This window comes from Streptopelia decaocto (genome assembly GCF_964273445.1).
Source record: "Streptopelia decaocto genome assembly, chromosome: 1".
In the NCBI taxonomy this organism is placed as follows: domain Eukaryota; kingdom Metazoa; phylum Chordata; class Aves; order Columbiformes; family Columbidae; genus Streptopelia; species Streptopelia decaocto.
The window spans coordinates 201241259-201260870 of record NC_138663.1 but is presented as its reverse complement, the minus strand read 5'-3'; the positions used below and the strand labels follow the sequence as shown (position 1 = coordinate 201260870).

At 41.4% G+C, this 19612-nt stretch overlaps 1 protein-coding gene across 4 annotated transcripts in view; it reads left to right on the top strand.

The window, feature by feature from the left end:
• FAT3 (FAT atypical cadherin 3) overlaps positions 1 to 19612 on the top strand; it is a gene marked incomplete at its 5' end in the record, with an annotated part of 328465 nt that overhangs the window by 265231 nt on the left and 43622 nt on the right. For all 4 annotated transcript variants that reach the window (XM_082063483.1, XM_082063481.1, XM_082063482.1 and 1 more), the window contains 5 exons: positions 11749 to 12138; positions 14597 to 14811; positions 15499 to 15636; positions 18259 to 18402; positions 18960 to 19157. In XM_082063483.1, the coding sequence (XP_081919609.1) occupies positions 11749 to 12138; positions 14597 to 14811; positions 15499 to 15636; positions 18259 to 18402; positions 18960 to 19157 (1085 nt within the window). The remainder of the gene's footprint in view (positions 1 to 11748; positions 12139 to 14596; positions 14812 to 15498; positions 15637 to 18258; positions 18403 to 18959; positions 19158 to 19612) is intronic.

The window sequence follows — 19612 nt, the reverse complement described above, 5'->3', positions numbered from 1 at the left end:
TGTAATGTTCCCATCACAGAGAAAAATGTATTATTGATATTCCTGATGGGCTATGATATTCCAATAAGGTTTTGGAGAACATTATCCTGAAAACTTCAGTGGTACCAGTAATCATACTATGAGTCAATTTTTAACATTCAGGAAAAAAATTACAATCAGTCTTAGAATTTGCCTGTTCTTCTGCTTTGGGCTTTGAAGAGCTGTGTACTGTAAGGATAGGAGTATCCATGTTGAAGCCATTGAGATAAAACTTGAGAGAAGTCAATTTGTGGTCTGCAACTAAACATAATTTAACGTAAAACTGAAAATATTGTGGTCAGACCGTGTTGGATAATTAGGACAATTTCCAACTAGCACGAAAATAGTGTCATATCCGCCTTGTACCTTTGATATCTCTTGAATTTCCTGAACTCCTAATGTCCTAGGAAATTTCAGGACTGGAACATGAATTGTTGTGTAATATATTTGTAATTTGGATACATGCTTAGAAACTGGCTTTACCAGCTGGACACACTGAAGGAGAGATGTGATTCTTCTTCACAGTATTCAACAGAAGAAAATGGCTTTAACCGTTTAACTCTTGTAGCATGCATGTTCATTTTACATAAACTCCTCAGGTAGATGGGTATCTTAAATGATCACTTGAAAGAGAGAGAATATACGGATATCCCTTTGTTAAGATATATTAGTAACTTTAAAATAAAGCAATTTTTTCTCCCATCCTGTTTCCACTGGAAATTCTACAAGACAATATTTCTTACTAACTCACGACCATTAGGTTTGGAAATATGCAAACCAAGAAATGAAAGAGAAATTATGGCTTTACAGTTTTTTAGAGAAGTTCCCATGGACCAGTGGATTTTCAACCTCTTGCTGTCTTCAAACCAAAGTGAAAATTGCTCAATTCTGGTCAAATTAAGGTACAGGAAGAGTTAGATTGAATGCTGAGGTGTAATTATCTGAGCAAACCCATCAGACAATTACTGTATCAGCCCTTTTCAAAGGAATTCACATCATGCTGGATCAGCAACACTGAGAAAACCTACATGGGACTTTGTGGCAAGCATGACGTTAAAAAATTGATGAACTTCAAAGTCAACCTGGAGCCCAGACCTGATCTGCTGGTGCAGACTCATTTCCAGTGCCGCTCATGTTTTCTGCGTTAAACAGTGTTGCAGCCTTGCTTGCAGAATGCAGGAATGAATGAGAACATGGTCCAAACCCAGCAGCACTTTAAGTGATGGGTAAATCTTGCCTCACTTGCAGCTGCTTTGTGTTGTGAATGACCTACACGCTCAGGCCTGTTTCCATGATGATTGATGCTGTAGTATAGTCAAGGCAGAAGCACTCACTGTACTAAATATGAGCAGTGTGTCATCTGTCCTTCTGCAGTCCTCTTCATCACCATTGGGGCATCAGAGGTTCCACACCATCCAAATTTTGGTGACTTTAGTGATTTCACTGACCTATTGATTTTCTTTTGTGATGACTACAGGGTTCTAATTTTTGCTCAAAGTGGGAACGACCTTGTCTGCCAGGCCTGTCCTGCCTGCCATTGCTGCCTTGCAGCCTCTGCAGTCTCCTATGGAGAAAGACATGGCTGGTATCCTGTCATGCAGATCCTCCCCCATTCCCCGCACAACTGACCAGTATAGATGGACAAGGTTGTCTTGGTCCCAGCACTTGTATTGCATGCACCCAATGTGCAGACAAAAAAATGTCAGGAGTGGCCTTTATTTGGTTGCAAAGAGTTCCTGCAGTGTACAGATGTCCCTGCTCTGTCCTCAGCTGTCCCTCACCCCTGAGCCCCTTCTCCAGTCCCAGGGCCCATACGAGTACATTGCACAGGAGGAGCCTGGAAGGGGCCGTCTGGTGCCCATGTTATGGTGTGGCCAGCCAAATCTAGGAGTTTCTCAGAGACACAATTCAGATTCTTCCTTGAAGAGCAGTCACACCTCAAAAAGCAAAGGCCTGTACCCACTCACTTTCCCAGCCGGGCAGTCTTCCTTTGCCAGCTGCCCTAATCTTTGACGTCATTTTGTCCTTGCCTTGTATTTGTCGCAGTTCATGACTTGCTTCCCAGCAGGGATGACCCTGTGTTCCCCTGTCCCATTTTTGGTGAAGCACTTTGATGGCCTTGTTAGAATCGTGTCTCCTGGCCTTGTGGATACAGAGGTGTCATGCTACGGGGTTCACACTCTCACACAGTGGTTGAGGTTGGAAGGTCATTTCTTCCAGCCACCCTACTCAACCAGGGCCACCTACAGCAGGTTGCCTAGGGCTGTGTCCAGAGGGCTTTTGGATATCTCCAAGGATGGAGTTCTGGAGATATTCCCTAAATGCTGTGCAGCATGGGCACCCCAAGGACCCTCTGGGGGTAACCAGAGACCTGCATAGTGGGTACAGACAAAAGCATAACAACCTCACCATGAGCTGGTAGAGCAGTGCAGACAGACAGCAAGCCCACACCAGTGCCCTCTCTGACTCCCAGTTCTTCCCAAACTGGACATAATTAAGAGAAGGCAGATTAAGGGCAGATGAGATTTTGTAGAAAGTGTAGTTTTGGGAAATACTCTCCCATATCTGATTGCAGATTTAAAAGCATCAAGTAATGCACCCTAGAAAAATAATGAGCAGAATGCTACTTCTTTCAAAGCTATTTCCTCACTTTTGTGCACAGAATTCTGAGAGTTACAGATGGGGGTGTGAGGGGAAAAATGGGTGTTAAAAGCCTAATTCAGGGAGCCAGGATAAGACTTGAGGCTCTCCCGTAGATAAGTTTATAAAGCCAGGTTATACAGGTCAATCGTGGTTGAATTTGGTTCTGTTTTTTAAAGAGTTGTATCGAGCTAAGTATCATTTGGACTAAGATTTATGATAAGGATTCTGTAGTCATCCAATTAGTGCATTTGTGTTTACTGTGGAGAGTTTAAATCAATCAGGTCTCCAATCAGTTTTGTTCTTCGTGTGGGCACTAATTATTCAGCTCTTCAAAGCGGAAGAGCTGCAGCAGAAGGGACTCAGCCCACAAAAACTTTACCCATTACCACGTGTAATAATAAGGCAAGTGCACAGGAAGTAAGAAATGTCTTTTCTAGGGAAGAATGGTAATATAACTTCACCTTTAGGTTTCATTCAGTCTAGTCTGGAGTGTACCTACCTCCAGAAGGGTGGTGAAGCAATTATACTGTATCTTCTTTTACTTCTTGTCCTCTCCTTGTGTCAATGAGAACAATGAAGAAACCATCAAGACCATAAAAAAGAAATATCCATCAGAAATGACAACTGAGGAGCATAGGTATTTCTCCAGGGTTTATCACTTGTTTGTAGAAAGTGACACCAAAGTGCTGCTGGGACCAACACAGAAAAAACCACGCCAGTAGGTTTTTCATTGCTCACCGGCTTTCAAGAACACCTGCATGGAAGTGATGAGTACAGACTTCAACCCTATCAATGGTGGGCTTTGCTCTTGAAGGAACTAGGGCGACTGAGCCTGTTGCACACGCAGCCGGGCATGGGACAGGGCACAGTGCTGCCAGGTGAGATGGCAGAAGTGTCAGAGAGAAGTGCAAGACAGTCACAACTTGATTAAAGAGCCTTTCTCTGAATCGTGTGTAGTGGCAAGTAACCAAATAACAGAAATGCTGAAGGAGATATTGATTTTGGCATTTGTTGGCAAAGCCAGTATGCAACAAACGTCTACTTTGCATGTTTGTTTATGTTGGGCAGGTCCCTTAAAATGGATCTAGAAAATTTTGAGGCATTAAGGGTCTGAAAATGTAGAAAACGAGGATTGAAACATTAATAATAATAATAATAATAATAATAATAATAATAATATGTAAGATTTACTAAAATCCAACAACTAACAGGTAAATAACTTTGGAAATTATGCCAGCACTAGTCATATGACAATTCTGGATATTGTCTGAGTTTTTGTAAAATAAATATTGCAAGATACATTCCAGAAGATGGGTCGTTCTCTTTAAAACATACATGGAGCTTCCTATATCTTTACCCATGTCTTATCTCACTGACTTTTAAAATCATCCAGGGGTTAGTGCACTAATGCAGGATGTGGAAGACCTGAATTATTAATTCCTTTTTCTGCAGCTATTCGAATCAGCATTGCATAAGTAAGGGGTTAGAGTTGAAGAGGGTTCTTTTCCACTGTCACTGAAGCTGTTTTGAAAAAGAATTCAGGAATCAGCCAGAAGAAAAAAAGAAACACCATGAGAGAGCATTGTTCTGTAGCCTAGTGAGTGTTTGGGTTCTGAGCGCTGCTCTCCAGGGCTTATTCAATGAAAAGTAATAGTCTGTGGCAGTATAACCTCATATTTCTTCCTGGAAAGCTGTCCTTACCAATAGACTTCTGTTCCATAAGAAGAGTGGGAAGGCAATGCCCTACATCCCTCAGTGGGATGGTCAGGACTGAGGACATTTACAGATCCAAGTTCACCCAGGGAGTTGTTCAGGAGAAAGTTGGCATTTGCCTCATTAATAAAGGCAGAAGCACTTCTAGAAATGCAGAGATACAGCACATTGGGCCCCTGAAAAATTGCCAAATAAAAAATAATAGTCAGGCTCTATGGAATTCAGGTTTACCTAGTGTTTGGAGGCAAACAAACAAGGTGTTTGGGGATATGGTGGAAAGTTTATGTTTCTGCCTAAACAAGCCCTACTTCCTATTGCTTATTTTGCTTCCCATGCCTAGGCACCCAGGAGACCTAATGCTGTAAGTAGTCAGTCTATATGACCCCGTTGCTCAATCTTTCAGAGGGCCATATTTTTAAAGCAGCAGATAGGTAGTCAGGGGAACTGGAAATGCAAGTCACCCAACTTGCATTAAAATGATGAGTATATATATATGTATAAAGATGACTAAGAGCTAGTCTGTGTTCAGCAAGCAGAAGTCATCAAACCAATCTCATTTCCTTCTGTAATGTGTGAAGAGGCCATATAGAAATAAATATTATGGGAGGTATGGCTTACATTTAGCGAAGTTCTTGACCTTGTACTGCATATTTTTATAACTAAGCTAGAGAAACGTAGTCTATGTGAAACTGTTATCAGACGAGTTTGTAAGGACCGTTAAACTTGAGGAATAAGTTAAGAAAAGTACTGGGTGCAGCACTGCTCTTCTTTTCATTCCTGTTTGGATAAGTAGGCATAAGGTCTGTGTTACTAGATGTTAGAAAGCAGAATGGGGCTGCTAGTACCTGGGATAGTGTCAAAGCTCCAGTTGTGCGATTTAACAGTTGGAAAAGTGGTATGGAAAAATACAATGCAAGTCATCAAGATAAATGTGAAAGTGTGTGTTTGGATAAGAATAACCAGGTGCAACAGTATTGTCTGGGTAATAACGGCTGACTGGGCAGCAGAAGTGCAGAGGAAGCAGCTGTACTGTAGTGAATCACAGGCTGAATGTATATTTACACTTTCATACTGGTGTGAAAAGGCAAATACTTTAATGAGATGGGTAAACAAGAGCAATGATGGAAAACAGAGGTAGTTCTTTCTGTTTACTTGGTGTTGGCTTATCCTGACCTGAAAGGCTGTGTCGAGCTTTGGGTGCAGCACTTCCAGAAAGATGTGGGTTACCTGGAGATTTACGAGGAAGATCACAGGTCTGGAAAACATGTGCTACCAGGAAATATTAAAACAGTTGAGTGGGGGTGCCAGGGAAAAGAGAACTGAGATGATAAAGTATAACAGTCTTCAGATATCAGATAAGTAGCTCTGAGGAAGGAAATCAACCTTTGTTCTTTTTTCTCCACTTGTCTTTTATTATTTTAATTCAATCTCAGCAAAAAGTCAGGACAAGGGTTTTAGTTGTAAGAACAGTGAGGAACTGGAGCGTGTTATCCAAGGAGGTTGTGCAAGGTCACAATCAAAGGATAGGCCTGTGTTTGGGGATAAATTGCATCCATCCCTTCTTTGTGCACGGATAAATTAGATGACCTCATGAGATTCCTGCTGTCTCTATACTCTGTCATTTCTATTAATTTCTATATGTTTGAGATTTCCAAGACATTTTTAACAACATGGAGGCAAAGAACTAGACAAGGAGAATTATACCTGTTGGATTATGTTGACTGAATAAGGCCTGTATTTAAATTGGATCGCTGAAACATAATATGTATATATGTGGGTCTGTATATATAAAAGCATACATACATACCTGCATATTTTTATATATATATATATATATATATCTGCATGTGTATTCCATTGCTTCAGGCTATGTTGCCCAATGTTGTCAGATGCCATGTGTAACCCTAAATCAGGTTTATCCAAAATCACCTGTCTCACTTCAGAAGAATAATCAAGCTTATTCCTGATCAGCACAAGGTAATTAATCACTCAGGGCACTGATTGAAACAGGTGTTTATGTCATGTAAGCCAGTATTGTATGTAAAACTCTGCTAGAACAGAGAGCAAGGGTGAGCCAAGCATCTACATCTCATTTTCCCACCAATGGCAGGGAGGGCTTTTAGCACCCATGGAAAGTGTCACACCACTACAAGCTGATGCTTGCCATTTCCGTCCAGTATGTCCCTTCAGAAAGGGGTTGGTATCTTCATCCCTGTCCTCTGTGGCCCTGCTTTCATCCCATGGTACCGTGACCCTGCTGGAGTACTGGTGTGAGCAGAGGCCTTTGGGGCTAAGACTATCGTTTCCCCACATAAAAGGGACAAGGCAGTGAAAGCCTGTCTCAGTAGCAGTGTTATGGATTGAACTTGGCCAGCTTTTCTGCTTAAGTTGTAAAAAATCACTTGAAATATCTTTCCCTATGGGGCTATATATTCTTCTACAGTTCAGCAAGGTACTTCTGGCAAGATTTTTCTCTTTCATCTCAAAATGATGGAGTAGAGTATTATGAAATATGGTTTAGTATTCATCTTCTGTCTTGTTAGTTGTTAATGAAGTTGTGGACTTTTAACTTCCAGTAATTTTTGTTGTGGTTAATGTTTGGGTAATCAGGAAAGGCCATAGGTACACACTGGTGTTAATAGTCACACCATGAAAGACAGAGACAACAGGAAGCCAAATAATCAGATATTGTGCTTGCAAATCACTAGTAAATTGATAAATAGCTTGTTTTACAACTCTGTTTCTGGACAGCTTTCTGTTGTACTTCTTGTTTGTTTATTTTTAATGTTGGCCATTATTTTTCTGTTCATAGGTTTTCTAGATGAAAATGAGCAGATGACAATGTTAAGCATCATTTTCCAGAGATAAACAAGAATGAGTGGGCTAGCTATACTTGGGTAAACACATTAGCTAATGGGTTCAGGGTGACATATGAAAACAGAAAGGAAAAACACACTATATATGTCCTTTAACACATGTCAACTTTAGTTAGTTTGATGCAGTCAGCAGGTAATGCCCACTGCAGAAACTCACTGTCATATGGGGATTGCACTGGTTCTGTTAATACTCAGCCTTTTAGTTGGTGTTGCCCTGGATCAAACCATGTTGTAACTCCACCATTTTCAGTGGAGCTGCACTTCGAATACTGTGTTCAGTTTTGGGCCCCTCACTAAAAGAAAGACATTGAGGTGCTGGACTGAGTTCAGAGAAGGGCAATGAAGTTGATGAGGGGTCTGGAGCACAAGTCTGATGAGGAGCAGCTGAGGGACCTGGGGCTGTTCAGCCTGGAGAAAAGGAGGCTGAGGGGAGACCTTATCACTGTCTGCAACTACCTGAAAGGAGGTTGTAGCATGGAGGGGGTTGGTCTCTTCTCCCAAGTAACAAGTGATAGGACAAGAAGAAATGGCCTCAAGTTGCACCAGAGGAGGTTTATATTGGATATTAGGAAATAATGTTTTCACCAAAAGGGTTGTCAGGCATTGGAACAGGCTGCCCAGGGAAGTGGTGGAGTCACCATCCCTGGAGTATTTAAAGACTTGTAGGTGTTGCACTTAGGGACATGGTTTAAAGGTGAACTTGGCAGTGTTAGGTTACCAGTTGGACTCAATTATCTTAAAAGGTCTTTTCCAACCTAAATGATTCTCTGATTCTGTGAGTTAAACAAGGACAAATTTGGTACTCCTGAATTATAAAGAGAAGTTATTTTATTTCGCTGATGCTATTTAAAGTAGTAATGGCACAGAAGATGTCATTATGTGACATTCAGTACATGCCCCTTTGTTTTAGTACAGCAGAAAACAAGAAAAAAACCCTGTTTGAAGGATGGCATTTGAGGTACTAGACAGCTGTATGTTGTACAAGCTCTTCACACCAGAGATTTTGCAAAGGGCAGTATTCTATCATATGCTAATACAAGTCTAAATAGAAAATGTACTCGCTTATTCCTTTACTTAAAAAATGTACTGCAATCCTCTTATAGTAGTAGTAATTCCTGCAAAGCTTTCCATGTTCAAATAGCTTATGTTTGTGATTGGCACCTTATAAATCTCAGAAGTTTGAGTTAGTGAATAAACACAAAGCAGTTTGCAAACATTAATCCCCTAACAGCTGTGGGCAAGCAGTGTGGGAGGATTGCTTTCTTTACCAGTATAGGAACCATGGTGTTGGAGCAGTTGTTTCCTTTCCACGGAAAACATCTCCTTTACAGTCCCAGCAGAACCTGCCTCTGCAGCAGGGATGCCATTATTGACACACACTGGTGGACGCTTTTCTCCCAGCAGATGGTTGCTCCTGGACTAAAAGATTATGGATTTCACTAGGAATAACTTCCTACTTTTTCTTTGCTTCATGCCCATTTCGTTTCCACCCTTGGGTCAGGAAGCTGAGTGGAAACAGCTATTGATGTAACACAACACTTCCTTCAAAGTGCTGTTTCTGCCACAGCTTCTTATTGAACTAATTTTCCTCCCAAGAAGCAAGCATTGAACTCCATGCCCACAAAATGCTGCGGGAGAAGGTCAGCAGGCAACTAAGATCTATTTCTCCTTCTGTTCTGGCTCTGCATTTGGGCTGAAAGCCACCAAGGGTTGCCATCTGTGATTGTCCCAGCTCAGGCACTCTGCTCTGATCATGTCTCTCCTTGCATAAAATGACACTTTCACTTGTAAGACCCTTTTCTCCAGGTCCCATGGACAAAATAAGACTGTTTTCATCATCAAACCAGACTGGCACAAGATTACTCACATGCCTGGATCTTCTGAGTTTCTCTCTTGTTTTCTAGGAAGGAAAAACCCCACACTTGCCTTCAAGAAGTAACTCTCTTAATTTCTGCCTAAAAATTCCTTATATTAGAGTTAGCAGCCAGAACACCATAACCTGTATCTGAGCTGTCTCCTTTGTAGGATCGCTAGTATTCACTTATCAAAAAAACATTTTTTGTATTTTGTTCATTAATGGGAGTCACCCTTCAAAGTTGAATACAAGGAAAGTGGTCTGTTCATGTATCAATCCAATTGCGGTCACCAGTTACCACTTCTTGTATGTAAACTCATCCTAGTGAGATGTCACATGCACCACATTCTGTCTCTTCCTACTCCCCTTGCAAGACATTCTTGGTGAAATTTGGGAGTGTTTCAAGACATAAGTTATGGGTGGTAGGCCATCCCCTTTCTAGCTATTTATGCCTTTAAAGAGCGTGGTACCTGATGCTTCTGTGTTGTACCCAGGTGTGCTGTCATGAGTATCAAACAGGCTCTTTGTGCCAGATAAAAACCCAGACTAGACTAAGGCTCTCCTGCAGCCACAGACACAGATGTGTGGAAAGTGGGCCGTAAGGTCCCTTTTTCAGACAAGTTTTTAATTCTATGTAGGAACTTGCAGACATCAAGAGAGCTGAGAATACTAAATGGCTTTACCATTGAAACTTGTGTGTATGTTGGGTGTTCAACTACGTGGTCTGAATCAGGCAAAATCCCCTTTTCCACCATCCCCAGGGATCAACTCTAATTACTAGCTCATTAACTATTCTGGTCAAGTTTGTCCCTTTTTGTAAGTGGAAGTTCAGGGAGGATGTGTAGCAGGAGAACCTCCTCTGCTGGAAATGCAGACATACCCTCCAGCCATTCATACTTTCAAAACCTTCCACTTCCCAAAGGGTTTTACCCCTTTTCCACTTTTGTCAGTTTGGTTGATTGTCAGCTGACAGAGCATTTGTATAAAGAGGCTAAGTGAAGAAGTGAGCGTCGTCTTCAGCAGGCTGTAGGATATTCAGGGTCGAGACATTTCAACACATGAAAGTCTGCAAATAGTTCATGGGCTGAGATCAGTTCCTTGTCTGTAGGACAGAAGTCACCTCTTCAGCTGCCTCGTGTGTTTTGCTGAAGAAGGGCTTCTCTCTATGGCTCACATTTGAGATGCCACGCTGTATAGAGAGATTCTGCTGTGATTAAAAAAAAATAATAATAAAAAAAAATCAAACAAACAAAAAACCCCACCTGGTTCATTGCAATATTGCCATTTAAACTTTTCCTTATTTTAAAGACATTTGAACATTTGAAATATGCTCTGGTGTCTCAAGCGCTGCATAAAAACTTTATTCCCTGAAGAGGCCAAGTAGTAATTCCTAATGCTCTCCAAGCAGGGTCTGGGACTTTGTAGTTGCTCTAGCTTTTATGTGCCTGTGATTGAAGAAGGAGTCTCCCAGCTCCCCCTTGTGTGGATGCTCTACTCCTGCTACGTCAAGCAGGAAACAACTGTGATTTGCGCTGCTTTTGATCAGACATTTCTACAATGCTTTGCTGCTGGAAAGCAGAACAATACTGTCACAAATTTTAAATTAACAAAATATGCCTAGAAGGGATTGGTAGCTCTTGTTCTTCTGATTAATGTCAGGCTTGTAAATCTGTTCTGCAACAAAAAGGGCAGCAAATGCTCTAGCGAGAGTTGTTAAAACCAGAGACGCTCCATTTTAGTGGATCTTTGTGTTTTAGTTATAATCTCTTAGTGAAGCACCCAGGACTAAATCGCAAAATCAACCAGCATTAAGGGAGTTGAATTAAGTTGTATCCGTGTTCACTTTTAATTAGATTTGAAATGGCTATCCCACTGTAGTGCAGCAAGCAACTAAGTCAGTGCCTTCCCCTCAGGCCTTATTACTGACAACAACCTTAGCATAGATCTGCATATTCAGCAGCCATGTGGATAGCTGTTTTGTGTTGGGAAATACAGGCAGGATTTGAAAAACACAAGATGTCTTTTGTACAACTCAATTTTTGCTCTCAAATTGGGCAGGGGGGGACTTTCCTTTATAAAATGTCCATATGCTGGCAGGAGTACTTTGATGCCGCTTTTGTCTAACAGGTATTGTCTTATGGTAATATTTTGCTGCTCAACGGTGGAATCAAGGCAGCAGTGGTAGAAAGTACATTCTGTGCCACCTGATGTATTTTTATGGGTTTATTTTTCCCTTATGTACATTTCTATTCCTTCAAGATGTGCTCGGAGACATTTCCAATTTCAGCATTCTGCCTGTCTCATCTAATTCAATTGTAAGCTTTTCTGGGCAAGGACCATATCTGGATTCTGCTTTCAAGTTTCATTACACAGCAGTTCTGCAAAGTGAACTTTTAAAAAAGTATCATGATGAGGGAAGCAACTTAACTTATCCACGGGGACCTGACATGTGAGAAGAGCACGTCCTGATCTCCCAAACTTTCAGCAATATTGTACCCACAGGCACTCCTGCCTCCATGTACTCCACTCCCATTGGAAATGATCGGTGTGGCGGAAGATTCTGCTTAGGGTTTCTATTAGATGGGAAGACATTTTTGTTTTCTTTATTTCTCTTCATCATTTTCACATTTGCTTCTATTTCAGGTGTGAACAGAAAAGTTACCTATACCCTGGCAGACTCTGCAGATGGTTACTTCTCAGTTGACCGGTCATCAGGAATCATTATTTTGGAGCATCCACTTGATAGAGAGCTTCAGTCTTCCTATAACATCAGTGTAAAGGCCTCAGATCAGAGCATTGTGCTGACCTTGTCCTCGTTTGCCACCGTTACCATTACAGTGCTGGACATTAATGACAACCCCCCTGTGTTTGAAAGAAGAGATTATCTTGTTACAGTACCTGAAGACACCTCACCTGGCACTGAGGTCCTTTCTGTTTTTGCTACAAGCCAAGACATTGGTACTAATGCTGAGATTGCCTATCTCATCAGATCCGGGAATGAGAAAGGGAAGTTCAGGATTAACTCAAAAACAGGTTTGTGAAGCGGCTTTTCTTTGTAATGCAAAATGAAAGCATCAGAAAGATGTGAATGCTCTGGGGAAGGCTCTTGGACCAAAAAATTTCCAAGAACAGAAACTCAGAGCTTGTCAATGTAGAATTAGTTGCACAGTTAAGAAACAATTTTAGGTTGGAGAGTGCTGTAAGTTACAGTCACACTCAGCTGCCCTGGCTCGAGTGGAGAATGCTTTTCTCTAGTAGTATGTCTGTTGAAGTCAATGCAGACGTGAAAACCCATTAGCCAAACTGTGCAACCCTTACAGTTATGAACACTTCCAGTGGTTACCTGCTTACCAGCTGGGTACAGCCTCAGCTGTCTGGACCTTAGCAAGCATCAGACAGTGCTGTCAGGAACAAAGAGCTGGCAGTCCCAACATGTGATTGCTGTTTGTACAACTGTATGCAACTTCACTTAGGTTGCTTTGTGTTTGGCAGTTGACTTCAACCACCATTTTGGGTGGGGTTTTTTTGGTTATACATCATAAATTTTAAAAACATACTGCTGCTTCTTTTTAAGGAATACTAAGAAAAGCTGCAGTATTTCCTTAATGGTGTATATTCTTTATCCTTATTGAGGTTTTAATCCATCAACAGTAAGCAGTGATTCTTCTGCGCTTGCTGTAGTGGATCCCTTTATTCTCATAACATTCAGGGTGACCAGTACAAATCTGCCACCAGGGCTCCAGAGCAAAACAGTCTTGATTTTGAAAGCTGAAGGTAACACTTGTTTGAGTGCAGCTGTAATAACCAGTAACCTAGAAAATCTCGAAATGATGCATTGCGTCATTTATATTACTGTGTGCAAAAATCTCTTTACACTCTGCAGAGGCCACTGCCTTACATGTACAGGACTTAACATAATGGTGTGTTGTCTGTTATCTTCATAATGTTGATTAGTACTAACAAAATTTAAACATAAATACGTGTAGACAGCGATACTTAACTTCACATTTGACAATGAAGCCAAGGAGATAAATCAATAAAAACCCATAATGAAGCTTAATCACACAAGTAAAAAACAGAACTATTTATTATTCATTAATGTGTGACAGTTCCATTATTATCAGTTTAGAGGCAGGAGCTCAGTTTCCAGACAGCCGGGTGCTGATGTAGCATGCCTGATCAGAGCTTGAAAAATAACGCCCTTCACACCATTTATCAGTGGGAACGCTGTGCTGCCCACTTGGAAGCTTCTCTTCAGGGCTCCTGCTTCCAGCAAGTCATGCTGAAAAGTAGGAGTCATTTGGAGAGAGCCCAGACGAGATTAAGAAGAATGATCTGAGGTCTATAAAATGTGGCTTACCAGGTAAGACTGGAGGAATTGAGGCTATTTAAGCTAGAAAAGAGAAGACATGCTGTTAGTATTCAAGCTTGTAAAAAGTACATACAAAGAGGAGGGGAATAAACTGTTCTCCGTGAGAAAAGAAATTGTGAATGGTCTTAAACTGCATGTTTCAGTTAAATGACAGGAAGAAATTCCTAACTGTAGTGATTATTAAGTACTCAAATACATTACCTGTGAAGGTTAGGAAACTGATGTTGTTGGAGGTTTGTAGGAACAAGAGAGATTGTTACCTTCAGGAACATTTAGGTTTAGCTCACCTGTGTTGGGCAGCAGTTGGACTAAATGACCTTTAAGCTCCATACATCCCTGCTCCTGATGTGTCCATCTTGGAAAGGATTTGGCTTGCCAGGTTTAAGGATTTGCTTTTACGTCTTTCCTACCATGCCCAGTATTATCTCCTTCAAGGCATCAAGTGCCCCCTTCTTGTTGTTACAGGTACATGGGAAACAAGTGGAGGGCTTGCATAAAAAAGCATTTCTTTCCTAGAGGGGACCTGGGGGCACGTATTGAGTCACGTTAGTCTTGATCCTGTGGTGAGGAAACCCAAAATTTATACACCTAGTTGAGTGGAGAAGCCCCTGTTTATTCACATAAATTATAGACAACTGATTTCTCAAAGGTATTCACATCTCATTCATTTGTATTTAATTCATGAGAAGTTAATTACATGGGACTGAATTTCTGTTGACTTGTCAGGGCTGATTTCCACAGTCAGCATCCAGTTCTCCCACAGGCTCTGGGCATGAGCCAGGCAAATGGGTGGATATGGCCCCCGCTTCTCCAGCTACAATGCTGGTATAATAAAAGTCATTTTCACAATAAACCATTTATTGCTTCATGCCTTGTGAAGGTCCTTTCTGCAGAGTCAATCCAAGTGCAATTGGCATCATTCTTTAATCAAACGACAGCAGTAGCAACCTGACCAAATTTTTTTATTGGACTGAGCAGCGTTACAGTTAGAACAACATCTTTTGTATGTGTGCCATGGTGATAAATAGCATGCTGTACTGTTTACTACAGTCAAATCCCTTAGTCCATAGCATTATTTATTTTTCGCCGGCTGTTGACATTCCCTCCCTTGCTTCAAAGGAGCGATTTCCATTTTTGAAGCTTTGGATTATGAATCGTGTAAGGATTTCTACTTAGTAGTGGAAGCGAAAGATGGAGGAACTCCAGCCCTGAGCGCCGTTACGACCGTGAACGTAAACGTGACAGATGTTAATGACAACGCACCGAAATTCAGCCAGGCGGTCTACAGCGCAGTCATCAGCGAGGATGCGGCTGTCGGTGACTCGGTGATAATGGTGAGCAAGGCCGCGGGCAGCACTTAGGTGGGATGAAGCCCTGTGCTACAGGACCTTTAATAAAATACTGCTGCACTAGTTAATAACGATAACTACTGCATCTGAATTACCCAAACTGTTCTCTAGCCAGTATTGTTTGTCTGCTGCTGCTTTCCAGGCTGCTGCCAGTTTTTCCCAAAAAAGAAAGTAGCAGTAGCACCGACTGTTTCTTTTCAACCCCGATATGCTGCCAAGGAACAACAACATGTTTAAGGCATTACATTTCATGAGTCAGCTAGAAACAAGTGGGTTTTTTCTGGAAGGCAGAATTCAAATTTTCAGTTAAATACAAAATGTTTCTACCGCGTAGTATTTGTGTCTGTTGAGTTGGGAATGCAATGTGCCATATTCACACCTCACAATACTCGCATCTTGGATCTTGCAGATGCAGAAAGGAAGTGTTATATGGAATATTAAGATTAAAATATTTTGGATATTTTAGGGCTACAATTTCAAAAAGGTCCAAGGGAAGCATCTTAGCAAAACTGATTGGCTTGGTGCTTGGCTTGGCCCTGTAGAGGTGTGCAGTTCAGATGTTACTAGTCTGATGGAATATGAATTCTCACTTTTCAGGGTGTTGAGCAATTAATGCAGCATATAGATAACTTAATATTTGTTTTGCTCATTTTCATTCTTCTCTTCAAAAAGTTGATAGCAGAAGATCTGGACAGTCCTCCTAATGGGCAGATTCACTTTTCCATAGTGAATGGGGATCAAGACAACGAATTTTCTGTTGATCCTGGTTTGGGACTCGTGAAGGTTAAAAAGAAATTGGATCGAGAAAGGGTAAGACCTATGGGACTTCTTAACTTATGATGACTTACAGATGTTTATTGATCTCAACTCTGCTGCCAGTTCATTTTGAAGAAGCTTCTTTTATACTCCGCAATGATCAACCTAAGATGCTTCAACGGGTCTTTCTAATTTTGTTCCATTTCTTCCCACCCCACCCCTCTCCCTGATCTTTTCTGCAAGCCAGCTTCTCTGCTCTGTTCCCATCCTGCACCAACACAGCAGCTAAGGCCAGGCTGGGGAAAAAGCAACCCTGGATTCCTCCTGCGGTGCCACCAGCAGCTGTTGCTGCGTTAATGAGCTGCCTCCTCTCTCCTGTGTGTGCAGCACACCCGTGCAGCGGTGTGTGCAACTGAGCGGTTACAACATCCTCCAAACTGTGGCACCAAGCACCGAGCTGAGACCTCAGCCATTAATTAGCACTCTGCAAAACATGTCACTGGGGAGGTGATGTTATGAAGTGGCCAGGCTGTACCAAAAGTGAAGGAGTGCTTCATTAAACAGATTTTGCTGCTTTGTTTGCCCACTAGATTATTCATCCAGGATGATTTATCACCATTTTGCCATAGCTAGCAATTAGCAGCCTTTTGAAAAACAAACAAACATAGTTGCCTGTGCTACAAGCAGTGCAGGAGAGTGCTATGTGGCTTCAAAAGTCTTGCAACACATGAAGAAATCAGTGCCTTCTGCTTCCGAGCAAGGCATTCACTAGACTGGGAAAGCTGATTGCTATCCCCAGAATGTGGGCTCAGCTGGAAAAGCTCTCTGTGGGAATCAGGGCTACTGCTTAAAACAGTGGCAAATATCCTTTCTGTATGATCACAAAGGCAGGATTAAATTGTCAGTGTTTGGTGGCGGAAGGAGTTTACTGCAGACTGCTGAGGCCAAGGAAGTAACAATGGCTTTGCATGTTACAAATTTTCTGTAAATTATTTCTCTTAAATGGCAAAGGCTTAGTTTCTTAATATGATTTCATTTAGTTTCTTAAGTGTACTCATGTACATCTGCATTCAGACACACACATTCACCCACACCACTGTGTGCACGTTTACTGCCAGCTCTGTTAGGTCTGCATTTTCCAGAGTTCCCCTCCGTTAAAATAAGCTGTGATATTGTCTTTTTCTTTGCTTCCCTGGTACATTTCCTAGACACAGGTGTTTCTGACCCCTTCAGGAACAATGATACATGAGGCCCCATCTGCTGTAGATCCCCAGAGGCAGTGCTGAGTCCCAGGTTTCAGTGGTTTGAGGAAACCAGAGCTGTAATCGTATAGAAACCATGACTTTTGCCATCTACCTTTCTGGGATGCATTGAAGTGAAAGCAAACACACACAAAATTTGAGAAAGATCCCACCAAACTATCAGTCTTGATTATATGTATTTGTAGAAATTATGGGTTAAAAGGGGAAAATATATATTCTGCTCAATTTCTTGACTTCCTGTAGTTCAGGATTCTTCTTCCCTCATTTGTTACTATGCCCCATGAAACCGCAGTCTTTCTCTTCCTACACTCCCCAAAAAATGCTTCCATTATCTTCCCTTATCAGAAGATCTCCCTTGTTTAATACATTTAGCCTATACCCCTCCCCCTTACCCAAATGGCTGGTATTTTTCAGATGGCTTTGGATTTCCTCCCACCCCAAAAAAGCACCTTTAACGTTACTTCGTTCTGTGTTTTTCGCCCTTTCCAGCCCTGCACCGAGCAGCTGGAGTGTGATGTTTCATCTGGTACACGTTTTGCCCTTTGCTTATTCCCTTAGAAGGATTTGTGGGCAGACGTGTCAGCAGCAGACGCTGGGGAATGTCAAGAGATATACAGTAAAAATCGGTTGTAAGACGTAAGGAGGCCGCCATAAGGATGCAGTTCATAAAATCAAACTGTCATCCATAAGCTGTGCATAGACGGAGCTTTTGCAGATTGTCACATATGCTCACACCTTAGGCACAGGCACATATGTACACAGAGAGCCCACGGGTGATGCACCAAACTGCCCACACTGTGCTGAGTAGTTTGTGGCTGTTACAAACAAGTACATTGAAAAAAACCCTTATATTAGATGGTGGATAATATCCTGCTGCTACAGAGACTGGGTTGTCCCTAGTAGTCCCAAATGTTTTCCAGTGTGTTTAAGCCAACTGTCTGTGAACATTTTCTTGGTTCTTCATCACGGTGTTAGAAACACTGTGTGTCAAAAAGAGGTTAGCTCTGATAAGTAATTTATATAATATCCTGGAAACCAACCATAAGTTACATAGAAACTGATCACATATCCCAGCTGACACCCAGGAGTGATGAAAACGTTAGTTACAGTACCGATAACTGAGTTTGGATATTATCTACTGTTTATTTTTTGTCTGCCCCTTTGTTTCAGGAATGCACCATCTGATACAGTTGTTTTAATACAGCAAAGCTGTTATGTTTATTGGTAGCCTTATAAAACAGAAGTTGGGACACAGTGTGGCAATAAACAGGGTAATGTTATACTGAGGGTGGGGAAGGTAATGAGGCCAGACAGCTTTCTTTAGAATATGGTAGGTGGTGCACTGGATGTAAAGAACACAAGTTAAAATTTAGGACTGCTTTCACAATGATTCAATGTTTTCACTTTTCTGCAGATCTCTGGTTATTCATTAGTTATCCAGGCAAGAGACAGCGGCACCCCTCCTTTGTCTTCATCTGTGACGGTCAACGTGGACATTTCCGATGTGAATGATAATGGCCCTATCTTTACTCCAGCTAACTATACAGCTGTAATTCAAGTAAGTTTATCCTGCACATCCAAAACTTCTCTGACTTTTTAAAATACAAAAGTATTTGGTTTCAGTTAAGTAGCCTTTGATGATCTATCTGCCAAAGATTTATCAAGTGATCTTATTTAAAGGAAAGTATAAACACATCTTTCTTAACTCTTTGGTAAGTTTCTGTTTGCTGAGGCTCTTTAACCTCAGCATCCATCACACATTTTACCGTTCATCCCTGCTCCACCAGAAATTATACTCTGGCCTCAAAAATTCTGAGCTGGCCTGAGCTCACACTTCTTTGCACTTTACACGAGGTGCAAGTCTTAATGGTCAGTCAGTTGTGATGGGATGCGGTGTCAGGCAGAGCACGTCAGTGCCCAGAGATGTGGTGGGTACCTCCATCTCTGCTACAGGTCCATGGGGCATAAGCAGTGCCAAATAACCACTGCTTGTGAAATACTGCCTTAGGCAAAGAGTGTTCAGTTCAATATTCTCCATAGCAATATGTGGTGTTTTATGATTGTGATATATATCATTTTAATCCTTTTCTTTGTATGCTGTGTATATGTGTAAAGGAAAATAAACCAGTGGGCACAAGCATTTTGCAGCTGGTAGTGACAGACAAAGACTCTTTTCACAATGGCCCCCCTTTTACCTTCACCATCCTCACTGGCAATGAAGAGGAGGAGTTTACGCTGGACCCTCACGGCGTCTTGAGATCTGCAGTCATCTTCAAGCACATGGTTGCAACCGAATATGTGCTCTGTGTGCAGGTATGGCTTGATTTTTGCGTCTGCACAGAAACAAAAACCCTCATAGTGGTAGGTCACCTGTGCATTGCATGTATGGATTGGTTTTAATTGACTGCATTCTATGAGTAAATACCACGCATTCCAGTTGACAAGTCTACAACATGGTGTATTTCCTTTGATGTCCTTAAACCTAATTTCATATAAATATAAATAGGTAGCCAGCCACCTTTCCAATTTCCTCAGCATGAAATGGATTTTCTGAGCAGCAGCTGCTATGATTTAGGATTTTCATCTTTTTTTTTTTTTTTTTTTTCTGTAGCTAAGCGAAGAAAATAAGCAAAAATGCATTATATCCATATAAATACACCACAGAATGAGTGACAGCAAAATATTGTTCTAGGAAGGAAAATCACTTCTGCTTTTAAGTCGTAAATTTAATCATAAATTTTTGGCAGCTTACCAAGAATTCATGAAAT